The sequence below is a fragment of the Sebastes umbrosus genome, chromosome 3 (genome assembly GCF_015220745.1).
Source record: "Sebastes umbrosus isolate fSebUmb1 chromosome 3, fSebUmb1.pri, whole genome shotgun sequence".
In the NCBI taxonomy this organism is placed as follows: Eukaryota; Metazoa; Chordata; class Actinopteri; order Perciformes; family Sebastidae; genus Sebastes; species Sebastes umbrosus.
In genome coordinates this window covers 39542673-39567582 of record NC_051271.1, presented here as the reverse complement: position 1 = coordinate 39567582, position 24910 = coordinate 39542673, and the positions used below count along the sequence as shown (strand labels likewise).

The 24910-nt window shown below is 41.5% G+C and overlaps 1 protein-coding gene across 8 annotated transcripts in view; it reads left to right on the top strand.

The window, feature by feature from the left end:
- rptor (regulatory associated protein of MTOR, complex 1) overlaps window positions 1-24910 on the top strand; it is a 263688-nt gene that overhangs the window by 222154 nt on the left and 16624 nt on the right. For 3 of the 8 annotated variants that reach the window (XM_037764852.1, XM_037764850.1, XM_037764857.1), the window contains 5 exons: window positions 6196-6301; window positions 10212-10326; window positions 11549-11673; window positions 14358-14483; window positions 18647-18694. In XM_037764852.1, the coding sequence (XP_037620780.1) occupies window positions 6196-6301; window positions 10212-10326; window positions 11549-11673; window positions 14358-14483; window positions 18647-18694 (520 nt within the window). The remainder of the gene's footprint in view (window positions 1-6195; window positions 6302-10211; window positions 10327-11548; window positions 11674-14357; window positions 14484-18646; window positions 18695-24910) is intronic. The other 5 variants (XM_037764854.1, XM_037764851.1, XM_037764856.1 and 2 more) reach the window with 3 other exon arrangements.

Here is a 24910-nt window from a genome sequence, read left to right as displayed (position 1 = left end):
GAAAGTGGTATGGAAAGCAGCCGGCCGGGGACCAATCACAGTGTGAGATAGTACCTGCTGCTTGTACAACGTGGCTTTGCTGAATAATTGAGCTCACTGAGCTCCATAACTTAACATCCTCCCGAGTGAAAGTTAAGATTAAAAGAAGTGCTTCTCACCGTGCACAGTAGTTGGTGCCGAATTGTGTGATATTAAATCAAGCTTCCGTCTGTTTAAACAACCTCAACATGCCATCCTCGCTGGAAAAAAAGAGCCAGAGCAAATGGTGTCAGCACATTTCGTCAAGGTTAAACAAAGAAGGAGGGAATTATTTTTAAAAAGAGTCAAGCGTGAGGGTCAAATAGAGGAGAAAATACTAAAGTTTTGGGAGTAGAGGAAGGAAAATAAGTAATAAATGAATGTGTGTATGAGAGAAAAGGTGGCTAATACAGAAAGAGAGAGACTAGAATGGTAGTAAAATAAAACATTTACAAAACAAAGACATACGGGGCAAGAAGAGGAGTGAAAGAGATAGAGAGAAGTTACAGATGATGAAAATGAAATACTTAAAAAGGAGAGAATACATTGAGGTGGAAGGAGAGTGTGGGAGAAGAGGAGAAACCGAGGTGTTGAAAGTAAAACTGCGTATAAAGAGCGTGGCAGGATGAAAGGAGCGTGGAGCCAGAGTGGCAACAAAAGGTGATAAAAAGGAGAGGGATGATTGGATGGGAAGACTGAAGAGTGAGTGAAAGAGCAGACGGAAGAGGAGGAGAGGGGTTTTTGCCGTAGCACGAATGAGAATGCTGTGTTGGCAAAATTTTGAGTGCTGCCATAAAACTCCACTCCATTACAAAGCTGTGTGTGTGTGTGTGTGTGTGTGTGTGTGTGCGTGTGCGTGTGCGTGTGCGTGTGTGTGAGTACGCCTCAAAGTCTGCACACGGGTTATCATATCACTGTGTCAGCAGCATGAGAGCTAAATGTGTGTGTTTCAGAGAGTGTATCCACACCTACTGCTTTAGGGGGTGTAAAGAGCAAGGACAGTGAAGTCTCTCTTCACATGAGAGCGAGGCAGTGTGTCTGAAAAAAAGAAAGAGAGAGAGAGAGCAAACACAGTTGACCAGAAGTATGTGGACAACCCTGAGAGGGTGGAGCTAAGTACAACCGAACGCTGACTAAGACATTTGAAGTGACCAAAATGGTTAAAACTTTCATGAAGTAAAAACACACTATGAAAGGGTTAAAGTTGTAAGACAAAAACACGGACAACACTGTGGTAGAGACCTGTCAATCACAAGGTAGCCCCGCCCTAAAGCATCCCCTGCTTTATGGTCTATCTGACTCTAAATGGGACCATCATTTACTAAATGAACATCATGCTGTATTGAAGAAGACTTGAAACTCATTTGTAAATAATAGTAATAATACACAATCAAACCCCGGTACTTTATTCATTCATGGAGCCGTGCAAGTCACTGCATTTTCTACAACACTGTCCTGTAAATATTTCAGAATAAAAGCATTGTGTTTACAAATGAATGAATTCGGTCTGTTGGCTTCACTTCTCAGACCTTGGAGTTGCCCACTGCTGACAACCAGGCCAGAGCCAAGTACATTTGTTTTATTTACTGCTCCACTCCACTAGCAGAGTGGGTATCGCTTCCACTTCAGATACATGATTCTATAAAAACAGTTTCAAGAATGTGCACCACATTTCAAAAAGACAAAGGAAACAAAGCTTTTCTAGACACGGGTTAACAAACTGTGCAAAAGGAAATGAACTGTGTAGTATGGCGGCTACATCAGAAAACATGAACAGTATAGAGAGGTGAAGTACCGCCCCTTCCGGCGGACCCCTTGGGATCTTATTTTGGAAACAATATGAACAGTAGTCAAGGACGAGAGACAAATATTGTTTTGATCCCGTTTGAATTGCGACAGCAATCACACATATAACATTTGTCAATTTAAAACATAATTTTGCAAGTGAAGAATTATGCTGGCAAAACCTTTTTTTCACCTGTTCTTAAGTCATAAGCACTGGAGAGAAAACAATTTAGATCAGACTTAGAAAATGGATCACCACTTTTTCTTTTTTCTCACTTGCCTCTCAGGGCTTCCATATTTTGGCTATATACTGTACCAGGGATTTTACTGCATATCCACAGTGTCTTGAGATCTGTAGAGAATATATGCAAGAGTCTCTCTCTTTTTCACACACATTTTTTTTTGTTTTACCTCAGGGTCTCATTATACGTTCCATTAGCAGCTGACACAGGGCAGGACCACCACTCTGGAAACCACAGTATCAGCTGGCTGTTACCTTGACACACACACACACACACACACACACACACACACACACACACACACACACTTCATCTCTCTCTCTGCAGTGGGAATACGTCAACCTAAATAGAGATACTGTATATGATACACAGATAAACCTGACTTGACAGCACAGTCACAGAAACACACTCTGTACATACAACATCTCATACACAAATATACGTATTCACCATCTTTACTCAGAGGGGTTCAAACGTGTGTTTCCCTTAAAGCAACGTGCGCAGAGTGAGGACACTCCAGGAATATTGATTACACACAGTAGTAGTGAAGTCACATGATACTGTAGCTGCGTGCGTGCGTGCGTGCGTGCGTGCGTGCGTGCGTGCGTGCGTGCGTGCGTGTCAAGCTGTTTAGCATTCAGTGAGCATGGGAGGCCTAGCTGTAGAAATGTGCTTAATAAGCACACACTGGCAACCAGCATTTAAAAACACACACATACACACTATTACTTTTTCTCTGTTGTTTATTTATTCATCTATCAAATATGCATAATAATAGCAACTTTTGAATTTAAGATTTTAATACTTTCAACTGAGAAATGACATATATCAGCTTTATATTACATTCTGCATATTGAATGTCATGTTAAAAAAGGAGTCATTAAAATAAAGCTGGGACTAAATCTGTGGAGGCCATTTTGTTACATAAGACTTAATAAAGTTCATACTTTTCATATTGTCCCTCTGCTCAACAGATGTGAACTCAATGACTTGACTCATTATCTGAGTAGCCGCATGAGCTTCACTTAACATCGTAGCTAGCAAAGTAATCAGGCCTTTAATGTGTTTGGACAAGTAGCTAACGTTTGTGTTATCAATGGACCCGATGGTGCAGTCTGAGAACACGCTGTGACCTGCCAACCTCCAAGTCGAAGTCTTAAAGGAATAGGTCAGGGGTCAGCAACCTGCGGCTCCGGAGTCACATGCGGCTCTTCAGCTCCTCTCCAGTGGCTCCCTGTGGATTTAAAAAAAATGGAAATGAATAACTGATTTTTGTTTACATTTTCAATTTTATTTATCATTGTTGTAGGTCTATGGTACGACGGTACGACGGAGTATTAGGGCCACATTGAGGAAAAAAATAAATCTGAGATTTCAAGAATAAAGTCATAATATTACGAGAATAAAGTCATAACTTAACGAGAAAAAAAGTTGTAATATTGTGAGAATAAAGTCATAATATTATGTTGTAGTCATTTTACGTGTTATTTTCTTTTTTCTCATTAAGTTATGAATTTATTCTCCTAATATTACAACTTTTTTCTCGTAAAGTTATGACTTTATTCTCGTAATATTACGACTTTTTTTCTCTTAATATTATGACTTTATTCTCGTAATATTACAAGTTTTTTTCTCCTAAAGTTAGGACTTTATTCTCGTAATGTTACTACTTTTTTCTCTTAATATTATGACTTTATTCTGGAAATCTCAGATGTTTTTCCCTCAATGTGGCCCTAATCAATGCATTAGACTTATATACTTTATACTTAGACTATAAACTGTGGTACCTTAATCACAATGCTCAAATGTTTTGTGGATCCAGACAGATTTTTTTTTGTTTTTTTGCCAAAAATGTCTCTTTTGATAGTAAAGGTTACTGAGCCCTGGAATAGGTCAACATTTCTAGGAATACGCTTACATGCTTTCCTTCAGAGAATGAAATGAGAAAATCAGTATCAATCTTGTGTCTGTGTGTTTAGTGTTCAGCTGGAGTCTGCATGTAGTTAGCCTAGCTTAGCATAAAGACTAGAAGTAGAGAAAAGTGCTAACATGCTTTGTCCAAAGTGGGAAAAACGGCTACCAACACCTCTAGACTCACTAATTAACATCTCGTATCTCGCACTTTCCTTAATCAACCATTGGTAACACTAACGATCAAACAATCGATTAATCATTATAAAAATAACATATAAATTGTGCGTGTACCAAATCCATTTTTTCCTCATTCAAAGCCTTATTCTTATCGCAACATATTGCATATTCTCTGACAGCATTCATAGCCTATGAAACATATAAAGATAGAGGCCTAGATATATTAAACACACAATATAATTTAATATCAGATTACATGCAGAGTGTGCTCATGAAAATAATCTCCCCTAACATCTCCACCTAGTTTCATAAGAAAAACGCTCAAAAGCCACTAAATGTAACTCTACAATAAGAGAACAGAACCGAACGGATATCTGACACTCACAGTGTCTCCGTATCTGCCTGTTCTTGTTGTTCTTGGTGCTGTTGGATTGCTGCTCGACCGCTCCGTTAATACAAGTGCGTGCTGGGGAGAAAACAGTTTTTGACCACAGTGAATGTTGTTTTTGAAAGATTAAACGCATTAAACATTTGTATGTATTGTGTTATGTTTTATTGGTCTTATTTATTGGTACATTTTGCTCCTGATGACCTCTGTGGTAACAACTATGTCATGATAGCATGTCGGGAAGAATGCTAAATAGCACTCCAAAGTTAGGTTAAATTTTGGCAAAAAAAACTGGCATGGCTATTTTCAAAGGGGTCCCTTGACCTCTGACCTCCAGATATGTTAATGTAAATGGGTTCTATGGGTACCCACGAGTCTCCCCTTTACAGACATGCCCACTTTATGATAATCACATGCTGTTTCTTGAATGCAGTATAAATGTGTTATTTTTTGCCTATTCTAAAAATTATGTTTGAATATTTCTGCATATTGGGGTCCCTAAACAGTCTTGGAATTCCATAAATTGGGTATCACTGTAAAGCTGAGACTCTTGTGGATCCAATGAGTCCAACTGTATTCATGTGTGATGATGTTAGTCCCCATAGGAGACATTTCATTTTAGTGAGAACATTTTTTGAAACTTGACCTCCCTGTATTAAATGACCTGTGGTGACCTCTAGGATAATCACAGCCTCATGAAACTTTACAGCCACAAACTAGAGACCTAGAGCATTCACAGGATGGATGGATCAAACTAGAGACCTAGAGCATTCAGAGGATGGATGGATCAAACTAGAGACCTAGAGCATTCAGAGGATGGATGGATCAAACTAGAGACCTAGAGCATTCAGAGGATGGATGGATCAGACTAGAGACCTAGAGCATTCAGAGGATGGATGGATCAAACTAGAGACCTAGAGCATTCAGAGGATGGATGGATCAAACTAGAGACCTAAAGCATTCACAGGATGGATGGATCAAACTAGAGACCTAGAGCATTCACAGGATGGATGGATCAGACTAGAGACCTAGAGCATTCAGAGGATGGATGGATCAAACTAGAGACCTAGAGCATTCAGAGGATGGATGGATCAAACTAGAGACCTAGAGCATTCAGAGGATGGATGGATCAAACTAGAGACCTAGAGCATTCAGAGGATGGATGGATCAAACTAGAGACCTAGAGCATTCAGAGGATGGATGGCTTTCCTAGCTAGATTGACAATAAGGGGGTTTCTGAGCAGTTTACACAACAGAAGTCCTCGCCATCCAATTGCTTGATTAATTAATTCATGTTTATTTCTGATTAATGACTAGAACACCTTGACACACTGTGCTGAGCTGCATCTCAAATTAATCTTCATGTTCCCAGCTTTCAGATGATGAACACCACTTCTATGTGACATCTACTGTTAACAACAACCCTACAAAAAACAAAAACGGTTCTATGTGGGTCTCAGTCTGTTTGACTTCTAAATTTTGACCAGGTTTGGAGCCGAGACAGAGATACTTGACGCCTCTAGAAACAATTGATGTCTGAAGTATTTATTTTATGCTTCCACTGTATTTCTGTATTTCACAGAGGGTGCGATGCATTTAAACCACATGTTCTTTTCTAGAAATGTTCCAATGGGAGTCATCAGGTGTCCTTTTTTTATCGCACTCTTTCAGATCCCAGAGGAGCATGACCTGGAGAGTCAGGTGAGGATGGAGCGGCAGTGGAGGTTCTTGAGAAACACTCGTGTGAGAAGGCAGAGCCGAGGCATCACACAAAGGGGTTAGTCACACACACACACACACACACACACACACACAAAGGCACATTGGGGCTTAACTAATTTTATTTTTGGAATACCATAGGCTTATTATAATAACGCTACCGATAGACAATATTTAGGCAGATATTCATCATCATTACCTTTTATTATTCAGTCTCACAGCATTTTATTGGAATAGTAGACTGAAATTGTATTTAGTATTATTGTTTTATTAGTATTTAGTTATTTTAGACCAAAAAACACAAATAAAACCCAAGCTGGAACTCTTCTATTTAACAGCTGTGTCTGGCAGGAAGAGTCTTCTTACTTATTTACAGCTAAAGGAACCCTGGACTGCACTTTAAATGCAGAGCTCATTTGCAAAGATATTACTTGAAATTAGATTAAATCAATTATCAAAATGTCAACCCAGGTTTTTAATGACATTTGATTAAATTAATCGCATTGCACGACATGCCTTTCATGACACCGGTCATGAAAGGCAAGGCTTACGGTTTATGTGCACAGAGCATCAAAATCGCAGAGATTACAAAGTCAGCCAAGCATGAGAAAATAAAATAATACAAATAATAAAATACACAAAAATATGGAACAAGTAAAATATTGGTTGTATTTTCAAAAGAAGGTGGAAAAATAGTTCAGGAGAAAAAAAATGTATTCGTATGTCGGTCACTAACCAAGCACTATATACCATCATGCATTGCACTGAAAGAAAAAATGGCAGACGGACGAGAGGAAAGAGCAAATCCATGAGTTGTGGCATGAAAATAATGTATTTAATATGAGCAGAGCAGCGCATCACAACACAAACAGCCACAAAGTACTTTGTATTTATTAATTTGGGAAAGTACGCTCATTGCCCCACATCCACAACGGCCGTTTATTCTTACCTTTCACAATAAAAGCCCTAGACAATATAGGCTGCATCACTGCTTACTGAGGGGAACTTCAAGTGGAAATGAAGATTCAACCAGGTTAAGCTGGTTTATTTTATAACAAATGTGACAAGTGTCAGCATTTAAAAGAAAAAAAAGGATTTGTTTCATCTTTTTGTGACAACAGCGCGGCCATGTTACAGTACACTAGCCCGTGACGTCATGAGGTTGGTTGGCTTGGCTGAGTTACACAGATACAACGGTAGAGACTGAGGAGACACGGGACAGAAGAAAACAAAAGAGGGGACACTATTGTATTGGTCCTGGATGTAAAGATGAGTTTTACAATGTTAAAACCAAGGACACAACAGTCTGTTTCATAAACTGACGCTGAAATGGAGATCAGTAAGTTAGTGCAGCGCTGGCTAGTGGCACTGAAAGAGCCCACTGACAGGCACTGAGTCCAGCTGCAGCTGACTGTCTCCCCATCTCCCGTCCTCTCCCCTCTCTGATCACCTGTCTCTGTCTCCCCATCTCCTGTCCTCTCCTCTCTCTGATCACCTGTCTCTACTCCTCTGCTGTCTCATTCACATCGTTCAAAGACAGGCTCGCGAAGAAAACAAACGCCCAAAGCACTACTTTATTCTGAAGCCCACGTTATAGTGTTTGTTTGCGTAACTTGCGGTAGCTTCTGCTAGCTAGCTAGATAGCTACCGGCTCAACATTAGCATCCTAAAACTTCCGTCACAAAGCAAAACCTATCTCCAAAGCAAACACTAGAGACATCATCTGCCTAATGTAACCTGTGTTCTCCTCCAACTAACAAATGAACCAACTAACTCACTCGGTTATACTCCCAAGCCGACGGACACCCCCCCCCCGGCCCGTCCACACCGCTCAGAATATAACCGAGTTAGATAGTTAGTCTCTTAGTTGGCTAGTTGGAGGAGAACACAGGTAACATTAAGTCGATAATGTCTCTGGTGTTTCCTTTGTAGATAAGTTTTACTTTGTGACGGGAGTATTGGGATGCTGTAAGGGTTCCCTGGCCCAAAACTGTTTGAGAACCCCTATTCTTACAGGATAGGATTCTTACCATTTTAGAACAGTCCTTTCTGATTAGTAGCTCTGTGGCCAGCAGTGTCAACTACAGTGCTAAGATCACAGAGCAGATTTTGCCAGAATCACGTTCAATTGAACGTTTTTGGAGCCTTGATGAGGGGAGAATCTGGATGAAATCCAGCTTAACTAACCAAAAAAGGACAGACTGACACACGGCGGGTGTAGAAGGTGCAGCTTTGTTTCAGACATGTGAGCGAGTGAGCAGAGCAGATGAGTCACAGGACTCCCTTCACACACACACACACACACACACACACACACACTCAAACTCACACATTATAGAGCCCAGCATACACACAGACTCCCCAAGTGAAGTCAGAGCTTCCTCAAACAGAATAGCAAATACCCCCAACGTCATCGGCAGCCCCCTTCCTCACATACTAACGCACACACAGAGTCACGAGGACATTGGCGTCAGAGCAGAGGCTCGCTCACGCACGTGTCTCTCCCCTCTCTCTCTCTCTCTCACTGCTAGCTAAATCACTGAATTCCCCTCTATACTCACAGGTTGTTTTTTTTGAAAGAGAAAGTAGTAGGGTTGCCCTCATTCAGTCTGTTCACTCTACAGAGAAACAAGATGAGAGGAGAGGAGGAGGAGGGAGGGAAGGAGGGCGAGGAAGACTGGGGACGGATGAGGCGAGATGGAGGCAGGAAAGCTAGAAATAAGGGAAGAAAAATGTTCTGGAGAAATACGTTGGCTTGTAAACCTGATTTGGTCATTGCTGATGCAAAATGTACACCCATCACCATACAGTCCTCGGGGGACTTTCAGATCTTACAGTAGTTCCATATCGAATGTGCCGTCACACGGCACAAACAGGAGCCAATCGATGGTGACCATCTTGCTCATCTTTTAACCAAAGGCCTCAGCTTTGATGAATCCGTGATGGATTTTTCCTCCTTCTTTTTCCATCTCATTACGGCGCTCTCAAGAGTTCGCTCAGGTAGCGAAGGACAGGCCTGTGGAATGGCATGTGTTGTTGCCATGACAACATACAGCGAGGCAGTACACTTATCAGTTGTATCTGTGCGTTAGCACCGTGTTATACTCCATTAAAATCTGCCAAAGGGGTACACTACCAGACTTTTTTCTCCACCTACCATAGATTTTTTGTTTGTTTTTCTTGCTTCGCCTCAAGTCCTGCTATTTTGCACCCTACCGTTAAGTCTTTTTTTTCCTGTACACCCCCATTCATTCCAGTATGTTCTGGTTATAAAGGCCTGGTTGCTATTTACTTCTCTTCTGTTTCTCCTCTGTTCTGTTCTGTCCTGTCCTATTTGCAGCTGCCAGTACTCCATTTCCCCACCAGCATTATCAAAGTTTCATCTTAATTTGAGAATATATAGAACGACAAACACTCAGAGCATCCTTAAATTTAAAGAATGTGATTCTTAAAATATCAGTCTGAAGTTAGCACACATACACGTACAGACTGTCGCTGTGTTCTAATTCACTCCCTTGTTCACTCACTCACTACTCCCTATGTTGTAGACACTCAATAGGTGGTAACACTTTATAATAACAATCATTTATAAATGGTAAACTGAGTTAATTAAACTTAGTTATTAGTTATTTTACTGTTAAAAAGGAAACTATATATTTATAGATTTACATCTTCAGTAGGAACACTTGGGCTAAGTGTAGATAGCTTGGTAATATACAAGGGCAGAGTAAGCAGGAGATGTGAGAGATTTTTTTTCAGTGTTGGATTCAGAGTGCGAGGTTGTGGCTATTTCCTGGAAGTAGTACCCACAAGTACAGGCCTGGTACATACCGAACTCAAGAAGGATTGATTTCTTTAATTCTCAGCGGGAAAGAAAACTGTGAATTTCCAGTTTCAAGAAAATATTTTTACACTTGTTCCCATTCTGGCTTGCCCCCAATCCCCCCACCCCCCATACCCCATTACAGGTGTTTCCCGTCTGGATGATCAAATATTCATCAACCGCAACCCTGGAGTACCATCTGTTGTGAAGTTCCACCCCTTCAACACCTGCATCGCTGTGGCCGACAAAGACAGCATATGGTGAGAGACAGAAAACACAGAATGAAAAGCCAAATCAGCTCCAAGGCCGTTATGCAGATTATTCAGTTTCATACTTGATGGTTTTAAAGGGGACCTATTATGATTTTGTGCTTTTTCCCCTTTCCTTTATTGTGCTATATAGTTTTTTGTGCATTTGTAAAAGCTCTGCAAAGTTACAAAGCCTACACACCAAAGGGAGTTCCTCTCCCCCACGGAAACACTGCTCCTGAACTGCCTGAAACGCCTCGCTTGAAGTCCCGCCTTTTCTTCCGTAACGTGGTGATGTCACCGAGTAACACATTTGCATATTGGCACACCCTCAAACAAAGCTAGTTAGAGCAGAGCTGGAGCGGAGTCCGAAGAGTTTGGTTTGGTTGACCAGTCACAACAGTGGGCCAGCTGACCAATCAGAGCAGACTGGGCTTTTCGGGAGGGGGGCGGGGCAGGAGCGCAAACAGACCGTTTCAGACTGGGGTGAAAAGAAGGTGCTGCAATACACAGCCAGTATGAGAAAAATAAAGCGCTTTTGAACATTAAGGCAAGCAAATATGTTCTATTAGAAACCCCAAATACAAGTATCCACCTGCAAATAAGCATAATAGGTCCTCTTTAAAGCAGCAGTCGGTAGAAATAGAGCAAATATGATTCAAAAAAGTTATTTTTACCAAACGGGTAATGTATCCTGACAGTAGTGCATGAGACAGGTAATCTGAGAAGAATCATGTTCCTCTGTGTCCTCCGGTGCTCCTAACAGCATCTGCAAGATTTCACAGACCGGAGGAAAACAACCAATCAGAGCCGAGCTGGAGCTTTGTCATCTCTGAGCAGATCAAATATCAATCAATATTCTGTTACTGTAATGCCTATTTCTCGCATAAAATGTTTTCAGAATCATCTTGTAGTGTACTGTTTAGCTGTAAAATGAGAAAGTTTGTGACCCGGCAGCCATGTTGAGATCAGTTGAGGAAATACCAAGCACCGCCCACCAGCTGGAGGACCCTTTCTCATTTTACAGCTAAACAGTACACTACAAGATGATTCTGAGAACATCTGAGGAGAGAATAATAGGCGTTACAGTAACAGAATATTGATTCACACTTGAATTACAATATGCTGAAAGCTTATTATGGAATTGTTGTCCAATGATGCTAAAAACATTCTGCCTACTGCAAGTTTGAATGTAAAACAGATCAAATCATTAATTAGAGTGCATTTGCTGTAGTTTCTGGGACTGGGAGAAGGGCGAGAGGCTGGACTACTTCTACAACGGAAACCCTCGTTACACTCGTATCACAGCCATGGAGTACCTGAACGGACACGACTGCTCATTACTGCTCACCGCAACAGGTTTGAAACACACACATGTACGACACCCTCACACAGAAGACTCGCAGCGCTGCACAGAGTCCAAATTAGATACATATTCCTCGAGCGAGCAGCTCAAACGTTCACACCCACCAGCACAGTGGAAATCGCAAAGAGACTCATTTGTAGCAGCAACGAGCCTTAAACACTTGACTCTTAGCCCCACAAACACACACGCACAGAGCAGCACTCGTGTATTCATCATCATTCATCAACAGAACAAAGCAATTACCCCCCCATGGCTTTTATCTTCATCACCCAGAGGAACTGTAGAAAACAACCCGACATTAAAACACACACATTTATTTTGTTTTGTCTTAACAGTGCAACATAAAACTGAGAGTGAATGCTGTATTTCATCGCACACCTTCCTGCAAGCTTGATTGGGGATTAATACATTTAGATCTCATCAAAATGTAATGTGCACTTATTCAGCTTCTCTCCATCAGTCACGCTGCGAAGGATATCAGGGAGGACATTAGTTATAAAAAATATGCAGCGTTAAAAAAGTAAATCGCGGAATGTAAATCAAGTGGAGGCTTTTATGAGTTGTAATAGCTCTCTCATAAGAGTGCATGGACGTGTCTTATGTTTGGCTCTGTGTCTTACTGTAGCTGTGTTTCAGAGAGCTTTTTAGGGTTAGAGACTCCTTCCTCACTTTGTTTCACACTGACCAAACCTGTCTCCCACAAAATGACGTTCCCATACAACTACACTGTAAAACCAAAATACGTTTGAGGGAAACGTATCTTCTTTTGGATTATGGTCGCAGGTTTAAACACGTGATTAACGTTGTAAATGGAAACAAAACAAAACGAAAATGCGACAAAGCTACTTCGTTAGGTTTAGTAAAAAAAACATCCTGGTTTGACTTAAAGCAGCAGGGGGTAGAAATGGAGCAAATGTGATTAAATAAAGTTATTTTTATAAAACGGTCACTGTATCCTGATAGTAGTGCATGAGACAGGTGATCTGAAAAAAAATCATGTACCTCTGTGTCCTCCGGTGTCCTCCGGTGGTTATGCAAGTAATGTAAAATGAGAAAGTTTGTGACCCGGTAGCCATGTTGAGATCTCTTGAGGAAATACAATGCACAGCCAATAGGAACGCTCTCTTTCTGAAATGACCTGTGATTGGTCACAGTCTCCCGTCACGGGCTAGATGTTCTAAAGTCTGAAAACAGAGCCATGAGGAGGAGCAGAAGTCTAGTTTTCTCTCAGAACACTTGAATTACAATATGATGAAAGGTTATTATTGAAGTTTTGCCCAATGGTGCCAAAAATGTGATGCCTACTGAAGCTTTAAACGCGTGATTAACAAAACAAAACAAAAATGCAACAAAACTACTTAATTAGGTTTAGGTAACAAAACTATTGGGTTAGGCTGAATAAAAAACATAATTGTTTGGCTTAAATTACACCGGTCTCTTGGGGGAAAGTCCAGTGTCTGTTGGACCAATCCACCTCCCCTCTCGCCCGCCAGTAGTGGACTTTCTCACTTGTTTTACCCGTTATAGAGTGCTCCAGGGATGACCTATTTTTATAGGTCAACCAGGAAATCAGCATCGCCCTGGCTCCGTTGACAAAAAGCCAACGGGATTTTTCCATTTGGTTTTGGATTATTGCAGAAGATAAGTTCTGTGGCAAACAAACATTTATGATACTTACACGTTTTGTTCAGCAAGATAATCTCCACAAATGAACACCACTTTTATAATTTTTGAAGTGTGAATGCAATCAGCAGAAGTAAAAAGCTAACGTTAGGCTATAACTCAACGACACCACGGTCGCATGAGCGCGAGTATACACAACGAGGCTGAACGAGTCGGCGTGATGACGTTTAGTAGTCTCACTTAGCCACTTGTTAGCAACCGCCTTTTTTAAGACACGTAAAGACTTCAAAATTCAAGAGTGGGGTATTTATTGATGTATTTTATGTTGTAGAACAAAACTTTAAATCTCTTCAGCTTGTGTTAACCACAGACCTTATTTCAGGCATCTAACTAAAAACCCATTGACTTCCTGACGAGGGAACCGGAAGTGCTAAAATGCTAACTCAGTTCTAGGTTTTAGGACTCATTCCTGTAGCACTCTGTTATTCAATATAATTTTTATTCAACGTTTTTTCATTAACGGTGGTTCGATACACTACGTCACCTGCTCTGCGCGTCGCTCATTGTACTACGTCACTCGCTGCCATCTGCAGACTTAAAGGGGTATTTGTAATACGTAAAAGACAAACGAAATTCGCGACAAAATCCTCCCTAACTCTCTGTAATTGAGAAAGCAGTTTAGTTATATGGGAACTTCATTGTTAGGAGACGGGATGCACTGACGAGACACTTTCAGGCAAAGAGCCTTTAAAGATGCTGCTCTACATTCTCTATCGATTCTTTTGAGAGGTGTGTGTGTGTATGTGTTCAGGTCATGTCGTGTGTTGCATGCTTTGAAAGAGCCTTCAAGGTTTTCATCAAATCTCCTGCACGAGTTCAACATGCACTTCTAAATCCACTAAGAGTAGAAACGAGTGTTGTGCTGCACATCCTTCTGGCCTCAGCCTTTGCTCCTCACTGCATCGCTTTATCCATATTTCCTCTCCTAGCTGTCACACTTTACTCCCCTCTCTCTTTCTGTTTTCTACCCCCCCCGTCCCTCCCCTCTCTCCAGACGATGGAGCGTTACGTATCTGGAAGAACTTTGCCGACCAGAAGAACCCGGAGATGGTGACGGCGTGGCAGGGCCTCTCCGACATGCTGCCCACTACCAGAGGTCAGCCCACCAGCAGCGCTCACAGTAAAGATCAACGCTCTATTTTACTCTCCACCTCCCCCCATCCATCCACCCACCCATACTCCCACAGTACTTCCTGTAGTAACTTGCTGACTGCCCCACTGTCCACCCCTCCCAGTCACATTTCCACACCTCCCCACCCACAGAGCAGCCAGGTAGTACCAGCTTTCAGTCCTACAGCTTTTACTGCAGTAGCCTTTCGGTAACCTTGCACGGCAGCCGGACCAATCAGTAAGGAGCTACTGGCAGCTACGAGTGTGGCTTAGGTGTGTGAGACCTGGTGAGACTATAGCGTGAGAGGACACAAAGAGTATTTCTTCATTGAAAGAAGAGCAAAAAACGGCACTGAAGGCGATGTTTTCAGTTAGTTAGTTTGATTGATGGATGGTTCATCCAATCACCTGCCAAATATTTTTTGCCAAATATTTATTTATCACAGATAAATAAAAAGCAGATGGGTTCCAAGATTGCATCTCGGCCAATGCACGGACAGTTTACCTGCATTCAACCAAAGCCCGCTCAAACGTGATTGGTCAATACTACTCGGACTACAAAACAGATTACAAATGGAAACCATAGCACTTCAGATACCCAAATCTTGTCATGTTGCCGACAGATTCTGCATTCAAATTCAGAAGATATCTGTTTATAGAGATTAGGTGTTTTTAAACACAGAATGCACTCTCTTGAGTAAAAGATGACACTAATGAGAGTTTGAATGGCACAAACTTCAACACATAGCACAGTAACCATGAAGTTATCCATCAAACCCAGCCAAAGTATAACGCCCACTGCAGTAGCACAGCATATGTCGTGATTACCATACATGCGTACTTTTAAAAAAGTAACACATTTTCATTCTGAAACAGCACAGTGGGTTGTCATACAGTCAAATCCAGGAGAGTGTGTCACAGATGGTCTTTACTGATTTGACCAGGTGCAATGATGTATGGATCCAGAGTTCAACTCTGCTCCCACACTGTTGTAAATAGTTTGTGTTACACTGGCTGCAGGTTTCAGATTGTGAGTCAGGAGTCGGTCCCATCAGTCTAATGTAACTCAAACTTAAAGCTGTTGTCAGCCTCACCTGTCTCACCCTGTCACATATCCATCATATGTCTGTCATATCTGTCTAAGTTTGAGGGAAAATTTACATTCAAAGTTTGTTTAAGAACACAAAATTAATCCTAAATCATAGATTATTCATCATTCTTTGCTCAGAGGGTTCTCTGTGTTGCATGAATTTAATAGATGGTTTTACTCAGACTGAAGACGTTGGTGGACTCGCTGCCATGTTTACCTTCTGTGTTGACACACTTCCATAATTCATGAGGCAGTTATTCGCAAATATTTGAACCAGGCCTGACACCCACAGGACACACTTGTCAGAGACATCCAGCCACTTGGTTACTCTCTCTCTCTCTCTCTCCACTGCTCCACATTTTTCTGCCTCGAGCGTTTCTCAGCCGTCGATTCTTTGTCACAGAGGTTTTTAAGGAAACTGTGACAGCTGTAGGAATGATTGTATGTTCCTCTGAATCCTTGATACCCTCTTCGGTAAATTCATATTTTGAAAAAAAGTTTTTAAATGACCTGTGACCCCGTGTTTTAGCATGTGATGACAGTATTGTGCGAGGTAAACAGATTGCTCTTTTAGAGCATGTCTCGTATAGAAAAAGACACATATTTAGCTAATTAGCAGCAACGAGAGCAGAGCCGTCAGGATGAGCTCACTGGCTGACTGGATATCTATGCAGAGGCGTGGACCACACACGGCTTGCACATATGTGTCTCCATCATTACAGAGTCACCAGAGCTCCGTGGGGACCTACAGAGAGGCGACACACTTAACTAGCATCACTGTCTGTCTGACTCTCACGACACAAATCGCCCTGAGAGGCTCTTCCCCCGCGGAGGAATCTCCCACAGCGAGCCACACAGCCTTGTTTTCACTCCGACTTTAACATTTAATGGTGTGCTTGTTATCCTGGATGTGTCGTTAGTGACAGTCGCCGTGTCGGCTCTGCATTCAGACCACAGTGGAGGCATCACTTTTAATATAAAGAGCCACTCCACTGAGATCTTTCCTGGAAAAGTTTTACTGAAGAGTCCAGCTTCAACTTGTGGTGTTCAAATGTTTGGCAAGAAACTACAAAAACATCTGCAATCTCTCTCTCTCACACACAAAAAGTTTCCCCAATTGCATTCACACACTACCTCCCCAATAATCATTAAAGTTATAACCATTGCTTGGAACTATGGAGGACGGAACCTGCCAAAATAAAGAATAAATGAATAAATAAATACATAAATGACTCAATAAATAAATACATATGTCATTATATGTAGCAAAATAATATTCAAATAAATGTAGCCATTAATTAATTGATAAAATGTTACATAAATTGATATTTCTTTTTGTACGTATTTTTCTTTGCATTAATTCCCTATTTTTTTTATTAATTTTTAAATTTATTTATTTGTTTTTGCATTTAGTTTTTATTAATTTATACATTTTTATTTTATTTTTTATTTATTTATTTTAGATTTTTTGGATTTTGGCAGGTTCCGTCCTCCATAAGGAAAGTCTTCTAGATAAAATGTGACATAAATTGATATTTCTGGTTTTATTTATTTATCTTTTTATTAATTCCCTTATTTATTTAATCTTCTTTAATTTTCCTTTTTATTTATTTATGTATTATTTATTTGTATTCGTTTTAAAAGTTATTTTTGCATTTATTTATTTAATCATTTATTTATTCGTTTCTTTTTTATTTTGAATTGTGGCAAGTTCCGTCCTCCATATGGAACGTCTTGTAGATAGAGTACAATAATTATATGTTGTTTTTTTTTATTTTTAGCGTTGCCTCAGTGGCATTAATAATGTAAAACCCGATGAAATATTACACAAGCCCTGTTTGCGCTGCCCAATAACCGGCCCTACCTCAGTAGGTTGTTTCTACAAGACTGTGAACATTTCTCAGGTTGACGCTGTTAGACACACATACACTCTAACACACACTCTCACACACAACCTGTCCTCACTCATCCCGTCCCCATCGTCCAACTACAGGCTTTTGTACTGTTCTTCATCAGTGAACCATCTCTGTAGACTCTGTGTTTGTCTGGCTTGTTGTTACTTTGCTGGTTCTTTGACATTGTTTTGTGTTTTCCCCCTCGTCTCGAGAGAGGCTGAACAAGGCAGCGAGCAGTTTTCCCGAATGACGATGATAATGGATTTATTTGATCACAAACACCTTCAACCCAGTTGAATTATTTCAGTATGTCCTTTGCACATACACACAAGTAGAGTCTGCTCTAGTGGAGCAGCGACTCCACCCTGCCTGCTTTATGCCCTGTGGTGAAGAGATTTGAGATTCTGTGTCCTGCAGGCTTGGAGGTTGGGGTCCCTGTGCAGCCTCCACAGCCCCTGTTTGTAATGCAGAGGCAGCAGCTCAGCTCCTGCCTCTCTCCCAGCCTTTGATCCCTGCACATCGCTGCAAGTCATTCGGGAGACGCCGCTCAGGGAAACGGCAGCCTTGTATGGAGGACGGAACCTGCCAAAATCAAAAATAAATGAATAAATAAATGACTTGATAAATAAATGTGTCATTAAATGTAGCAAAAATAATATACAAAATAAATGTAGCCATTAATTCATTGATAAATGTGACAGAAATTGATATTTCTGTTTTAATTTGCTTCTTTATTTATTTATCTTTATCTACTTATCTTATTTATCTATTAATTCCCTTATTTATTTACTCTTCTGTTTAATTTTCCCTTCTATTTATTTTTTATTATGTTTTAACATTTCTTTATTTTTGCATTTATTTTATATTTATTTCTTTATTTTTGTATTTATTTTATATTTATTTCAAAATGTATGTTTTTAGTATTTAGTTATCGACTCATTTATTTGTTTATTCATTTATCTATTTGTTTGGCAGGTTCCGCCCTCCATAGCCTTGTTCATCCCTCTGCTGTTTGACTGCATGTGGAATATACTCACAAAGTCATACTTTTAAGTGTGTGTGCGATAGTGTTGGTCCGCATGCACTGGAGGGGGGTCCTTGCTAATGTGTTGCTTGCTTTGTTGCGCTCCCGCTCTCCTTCCTCCCTGCCCCTCCCCCCTTCCATTTACTCCCTCCCCCTGCTCGCAGGTCTGGCCAGAAGGGTCTCCATCTATCTTGACAGGAGTAAGCAAGGAGGTGAGTGTCCCCATTCTTTTCTCTACTCCCTCACTCCAAGAGCAAAGGTGTTGCTCTAAACAGCCGGCAGCGTGCCTTTTTTGTTTGTTTTCCTTTATCCCCCCCTCACCGCCACCACCCATCCCCCATCCCTCCATCTGTCCGGTGATGCTCCATCACTTCATCCCTGGCAGTCATCCCAAAAGATGAAAGTAGGCGTGATGTGTTTCTACAGGTGCTAACATGCCCTGTTCAACAAGTTGGACACTCTGTTCTTAAAACTAATAGGATGCTCAGCCCTGCTCCCGTTAGATACTTTTGTTATGCCTGTCCAGCCTTCAATTTTAGCACAATACATACTGTACATACTGTATGCAGTTTAAATGATAATGTGGGCACAGAAATATTTGAAACAATGGCTCCTTGATTACATTCGTCACAACCTCACATACTTTGTATTTTTCAAACTGTATGTTTAATATTTAGGGCTGTCAATCGATTAAAATATGTAATCGCGATTTAGTCCCAAATTAATCGCACATTTTTTATCCATTCTAAATGTACCTTAAAGGGAGATTTGTCACGTATTTAAAACTCTTATCATCATGGGAGTGGGCGAATATGCTGCTTTATGCAAATGTATGTATGTATATATTTATTATTGGAAATCAATTAACAACACAAAACAATGACAGATATTGTCCAGAAACCCTCACAGGTTTTATCATAGCATGGCCCACTGCAGCCCAACAGGCAACAACAACTGTCAGTGTGTCAGTGTGCTGACTTGACTATGACTTGCCCCAAACTGCATGTGATTATCATAAAGGGGCATGTCTGCAAAGGGGAGACTCAGGCGGCTGTGGCTAAGAGGGTAGAGCAGGTCGTCCACCAATCGGAAGGTCGGTGGTTCGATCCCCGGTAGCTCCGGGTCACATGTCGATGTGTCCTTGAGCAAGACACTTAACCCCAAATTGCTCCCGAAGGCTGAGCCATCGGTGTGTGAATGAGTATTTAGATCAGATCCTGATGGGCAAAGTTGGCACCTTGCATGGCAGCTTTTGCCATCAGTATATGAATGTGTGTGTGAATGGGTGAATGCTGACATGTAGTGTAAAGCGCTCTGAGTGGTCGGAAGACTAGTAAAGCGCTATATAAATGCAAGTCCATTTACCATTCTTTTACCATTCGTGGGTACCCATAAAGCCCATTTACATTCACATATCTGGAGGTCAGAGGTCAAGGGGCCCCTTTGAAAATGGCCATGACAGTTTTTCCTCACCAACATTTAGCGTAAGTTTGCAGCGTTATTTAACCTCCTCTGCGACAGCATGTATGACATGGTTGATACCGATGAATTCTTTAGGTTTTCTAGTTTCATATGATGCCAATATCTTCCATCTAGCTTTACAACTGAGCCATTAACACGTTATTATCACGTTAACTTTGACAGCCCTATTAATATTACAAGAAAAAAAGGCTTTGAGGACTAGCCAATGTCCTCAGCAAACGTCACGCTATTTCAGCAGATGTGGAGGTCGTCAACTGAGCTTTTTTTATTGTTGCTCAGGCAACGTGTAACGTATCGGCGGATGCCTCTCTCATTCAGCAGCCTTGTTATGTCTGTATAATGTTACACTACGTTGTGTCTCATCCCGTCATCTACTGCTTTTTTATTTCTCACCGCGGACGGACAGCAGCTCCCGCCGCACCTCGGAGTCTCGCCACACATCCACACTCGTATCTCTCTGCTCGAAGAAGGAAGAAGGCGGGGTCATGCGTCATCAATGCGTCATCAGTTACACTGCGCATGTGTTATACCCTGTGGTTTTAATGCTCATGCTGATCGGAATTCTTAAAAAACAATGCCTGAATCCGGATCATGATCCAGATTGTCATCAAAATCGAATGGATTGTTCATTGTGCCACACCCCACCCCTCCAAAAAATTGTATTCAAATCCATCGCAGACTTTTGGAGTAATCCTGCTAATAAACAGACAAACAAACAAACATAACCTTCCTTGGCCTTGAAGGAGGTAATTAGCAATTTGGCTTTTATCCACATACAAAATTCCATTCAAATAGATGCTTATTTAAAGAACGAGAAAATAGCTTTTGCCTTCAGTGAGGCTGTGGTCTCTCTTCAAACAGGCACTGCACCCATGACTCATATTCACCTCAAAATGGCTTCTCTCATGTATAAAAAAAAAATACTCCCATTTAAGCTGGTCCCAAAGGTGTCAGTGTTTAATTGGGAGCGTGTCGGTACTGTGTGACTTTAATAGCATAGAGCCACCCAGTCCGTCCCGCCGGAGGGATTAGCCTGTTAAACTCCAGGGGAACCAGTGAAATTAGTGAACCGTGGCTGGCACAGACTGGAGAAACTATTCCTGGGGCTACAGCAAAGCACAGCACACAGACTTCACATCTCTACAGATTACATTTAGTCAGTCTAATTAAGTTCTGATCCACGTACTGTTAATAATGTTTCAACTTGTTTTTTCCCCTTCTTCATTTACCTCCGTCCCCTCCCTCTGCTCATCCCTCCCCCTGCAGATACTCAGGGGGTATTTTACCTGTTCTCTTCTTTCTCTTTGTCCCTTTTCTTTTGGCTGCATAAGTGAAAGTAGGGCAGCCCTCTCCTCTTTGGCTTTTGGGAGGCAGAAGCTGTGTCCCGTTCTACATTTGGCTGCACCGCATGGTGCCTTGTTAACATCGAGGCTCTGGGAACTTTCTAAATCCAGAAGCGGGGAGGCAGGGACTCTGTATGAAGCTGGAGAGAGGCACATTTCAGGAAAATGAGACAAAAAGCCTCGAGGCAGACCCACTTCTTTTGTCTGCAGCCTTTACTGGGATGCAAAGCGAGGGGTTTCAGAATACTGTAGGTCAAGAAAAAAAACACCAAGTAGACAAGTGACAGAAACTTACTCTCCCATATATGTTGTTGGAGAAGTGCAACTATAGCAGGAAGGCTGGAAATCTAAAACCATTTGGTCATTTGTCATACCCCTTTCAAACCGAGGACTCAACCAGGGTTGAACCAGCATTGATTGTGTGTATGAAAGGGTTAACCCGCGTTGACTGAGTTGGCTTCGCGACCCTGGTCGAGAGGTAGGTCAGACCGGGGTTGGACCAAGGTCGATTTCAATAGGAACGGCACACACCAGGGTCGCCATCAACTGGGGCGGGACAGATCTATTTGCCTACAAATGGGGGCGCACAGTCCGTGACGCAACTGTCACAGGTCGCCGTAGGTCAAACAAACGGGGCGACGGCAGCAGGAATGTTTTCAGATGCATTAGAGGTGAACATCATAGATATGTGGTAAGACCTTGAGGGGCGGGAGCTCTTGGCTGTCTGCGGTGAGGGACAACGTAGTGTATGTGAACATAACAAGGCTGCTGAATGAGAGAGGCGTCCACCGCACACAGAAACACCTCACGGTACCGCCAGCTGTGAGCACATCTGTTTTTAAAGCATGTTTGCACGTTTTCTATTTGTAACGTTACCTTTTTAAACTTAAAAAAAAAAAGATCCTGTCACCTGTTCTCTCTGTTATAAAGTAACAAACCCAGTCCCAGTTCATTACATTATCAAGCAATTAGCAAACTAAATGAAATACAGTATAAAGTAATTTTATTACATCTGGACAAGCTCATTATCCAACAGTTGCCACATGTAGTAAACTAACCACTATGTAGTAAATCTTTGCTGGGATGGTGGAGTGAGTGAAATATACATTTCAGTCTCCACGTTTCTGTAATCCTTTTGTAAATGTAGCCTATATTATCATATTAAATAGCACAACGTAGTCTAATAGAAAATAAATGGGTACTGTAGATAGACAAAGGAAAAAAGGTTAATGAGTGTTGATTGATACTACAAAATACAGATGCTGTAAATCTGTATGTTGTCTGTATGTTTTTGCATTACATTACAGCTCCACGTAACATATAAGATAGTTTTTACAAAGGTAAAAATACTCTATGTACTATATTTACACCATATTATCCCCAGAAACATGCATCATTCTGTGACATTTTACGTTTTCACACACTAATGATGCCACCATCCCCTCTTCTGTAATCCTCCAGACCTGTAAACCCCCCGCCGCCCATTTCTAGCACCTAAACTCCTGGGTTATGACCTAGGCCGTAGTTGAACTGTCATGACCAGGGATTAACCCGTGTTGACTAGTTTGGTTTGAACTGATAAAAGAAGGGTTGAACATGTGTCAGATAACCCCGGTCCGACCCTGGTCATTGGTGTGAAAGAGGTATCAGAGCCAGTTTATTGTTCAGCAACCTGTTTGTGTGTCGGGTCAGGGCGTTTTACTGTGAAACGCTTTATGTTGGATTATTTTCAAATGTCTCTTGATAAGAAAAGAAATAACAAAAATATAGCCTTGGTTCTTGGGTCGCGTTTGGGTCTCAATTCGTCAGTACCAGGCCAGTTTAGGCCCGGGCAGAACTCGACACAAGTTGCAGATTGTGGACCTTTAAACCTAAGATGAAAGAAACCCCTTACATAAGGGACATACAGAGGTGCACAATGCCTTTTAATATTAGATAGTAGAGTTCTATATTTGAGTCGAGATATTCCTCCATATTTGACTCCTCCATCACAAAGTTGCAATGTGATTTGATGGGTTTCATAAGGTCGTTTGAATCATAAGCCTGGCCCACACTAAAAGATTTTTTCAGAGAGAGCCCACACACAACGACATGTTATGTTCAATTTAACAGTTTTGTTCCTGTAGTGTGTGGTGAGCAACGATTTGGCCAAAACAGCCACCACACACTAACAGATTCATTCATGAACAACAAGAGTCCTGACTAAAAAAAAATGAAATCTCGCAAAATCTCTCGCGATCAAACGTGAACAAACATGGGGGATGACGGGCAGGAAGAATGTTGATGTCAATTTTGCCCTTCTGTACTGAAAATTCACTAAGAAAAAATATAAAAATAATGGGTGAAGTCATGGAGACACGGTAAATAAACACCTGTGTTGTTGCCACAAATTAACAAGTTGGTCCTCCATTTCTGAGATCTTACTATTACTACTTTAGTCTTCACGTTTTACATTAGCTCATACGTTAGCCGTGGCCGCCATCACGGCGGTGCTTGTCCTTCCTCTTCAGTCAGCTTGGTTCTCAACTGGCTATCGTTCTTTCCCATGTGACTGCGTCATCGGCTGTCCTCTGTATTGGACATGTTTAATATTTACAATTTGAAATCGGTGTGGCCAGGATGGACTTCCGAGCAGATCGGGGATGTAAAAAACAATCTTAATATATCTCACACCACAAGAATATCTGGAAAGATCATCTTTAGAACCATCAAAAAAATCCAGGCTTTACTGACGATTGTCGGGAGGGGGGAATCGGGCTTGATTCTCATGTAGTCCCTGTGTCATACCTGGCATTAAGTTCCAACTGTTGGGGATCTCCCTTGTTGTGAATTATCTAAAATGATGTAAGAACTTAGTGTTGGTCTCCTGTCCACAATAATCAGGTCATCAAGTACTAATGTAATTTAGGTTATGCCTCCTTTCACAAGGTCTTTGTCAACCAGGCAGGTCAAAGCTTTTTACCTCCCTAAATGTCAGGCCTTGGCCCTCAAAGGTTAGAGAAATGCTAAAGCAGGGAAGTGTCCCCGCCAGTCAGAGCGCTCCCATAGATAACGTCATCTTCTCTGCACGCCAGGCAGGTCCCCAGTAATCCTGGAGACGCTTTATTACCGGAGTCCTGGAGGACCTTTTCAAAGCAAACACGATGAAGCGAAGAGAGAGGAAAACACTGAGGGGGGGAAAGAACCAGGAAGGCCGCAGCACTGGTTTAATGAGCTGCAGTGTGTGGGAGAGCCAGTCCATCACCGGAGATAATAGCGCAGAATAAGAATGCACGGGACGGCGTCTTCTCCAGAGAGAAAAGAGGAGTGAAACAAAGATATCTATGCAAAGGAATAAATATATATATCACAAATGAGGTTTGATTATCTCTGCACACTGGCACGGGAACAAGATGATCTACCACTAACTGCCGGCGGTCCGGCTGTTAGTGGTGTTAAAAGTAGCTTTTTCCCCCGGTCGAAGATTCAACGTGGGAAAAGCCATTCTGTGAAAAATATCATTACTGTTCTTGATGTTGTTGTTGGGGGAGAACTTTTGATCTCAGGAAGTAAGGGAAAGAGATGAGGCTTAAAGAGAGAACATTGAAGCTATCTATACCTCCA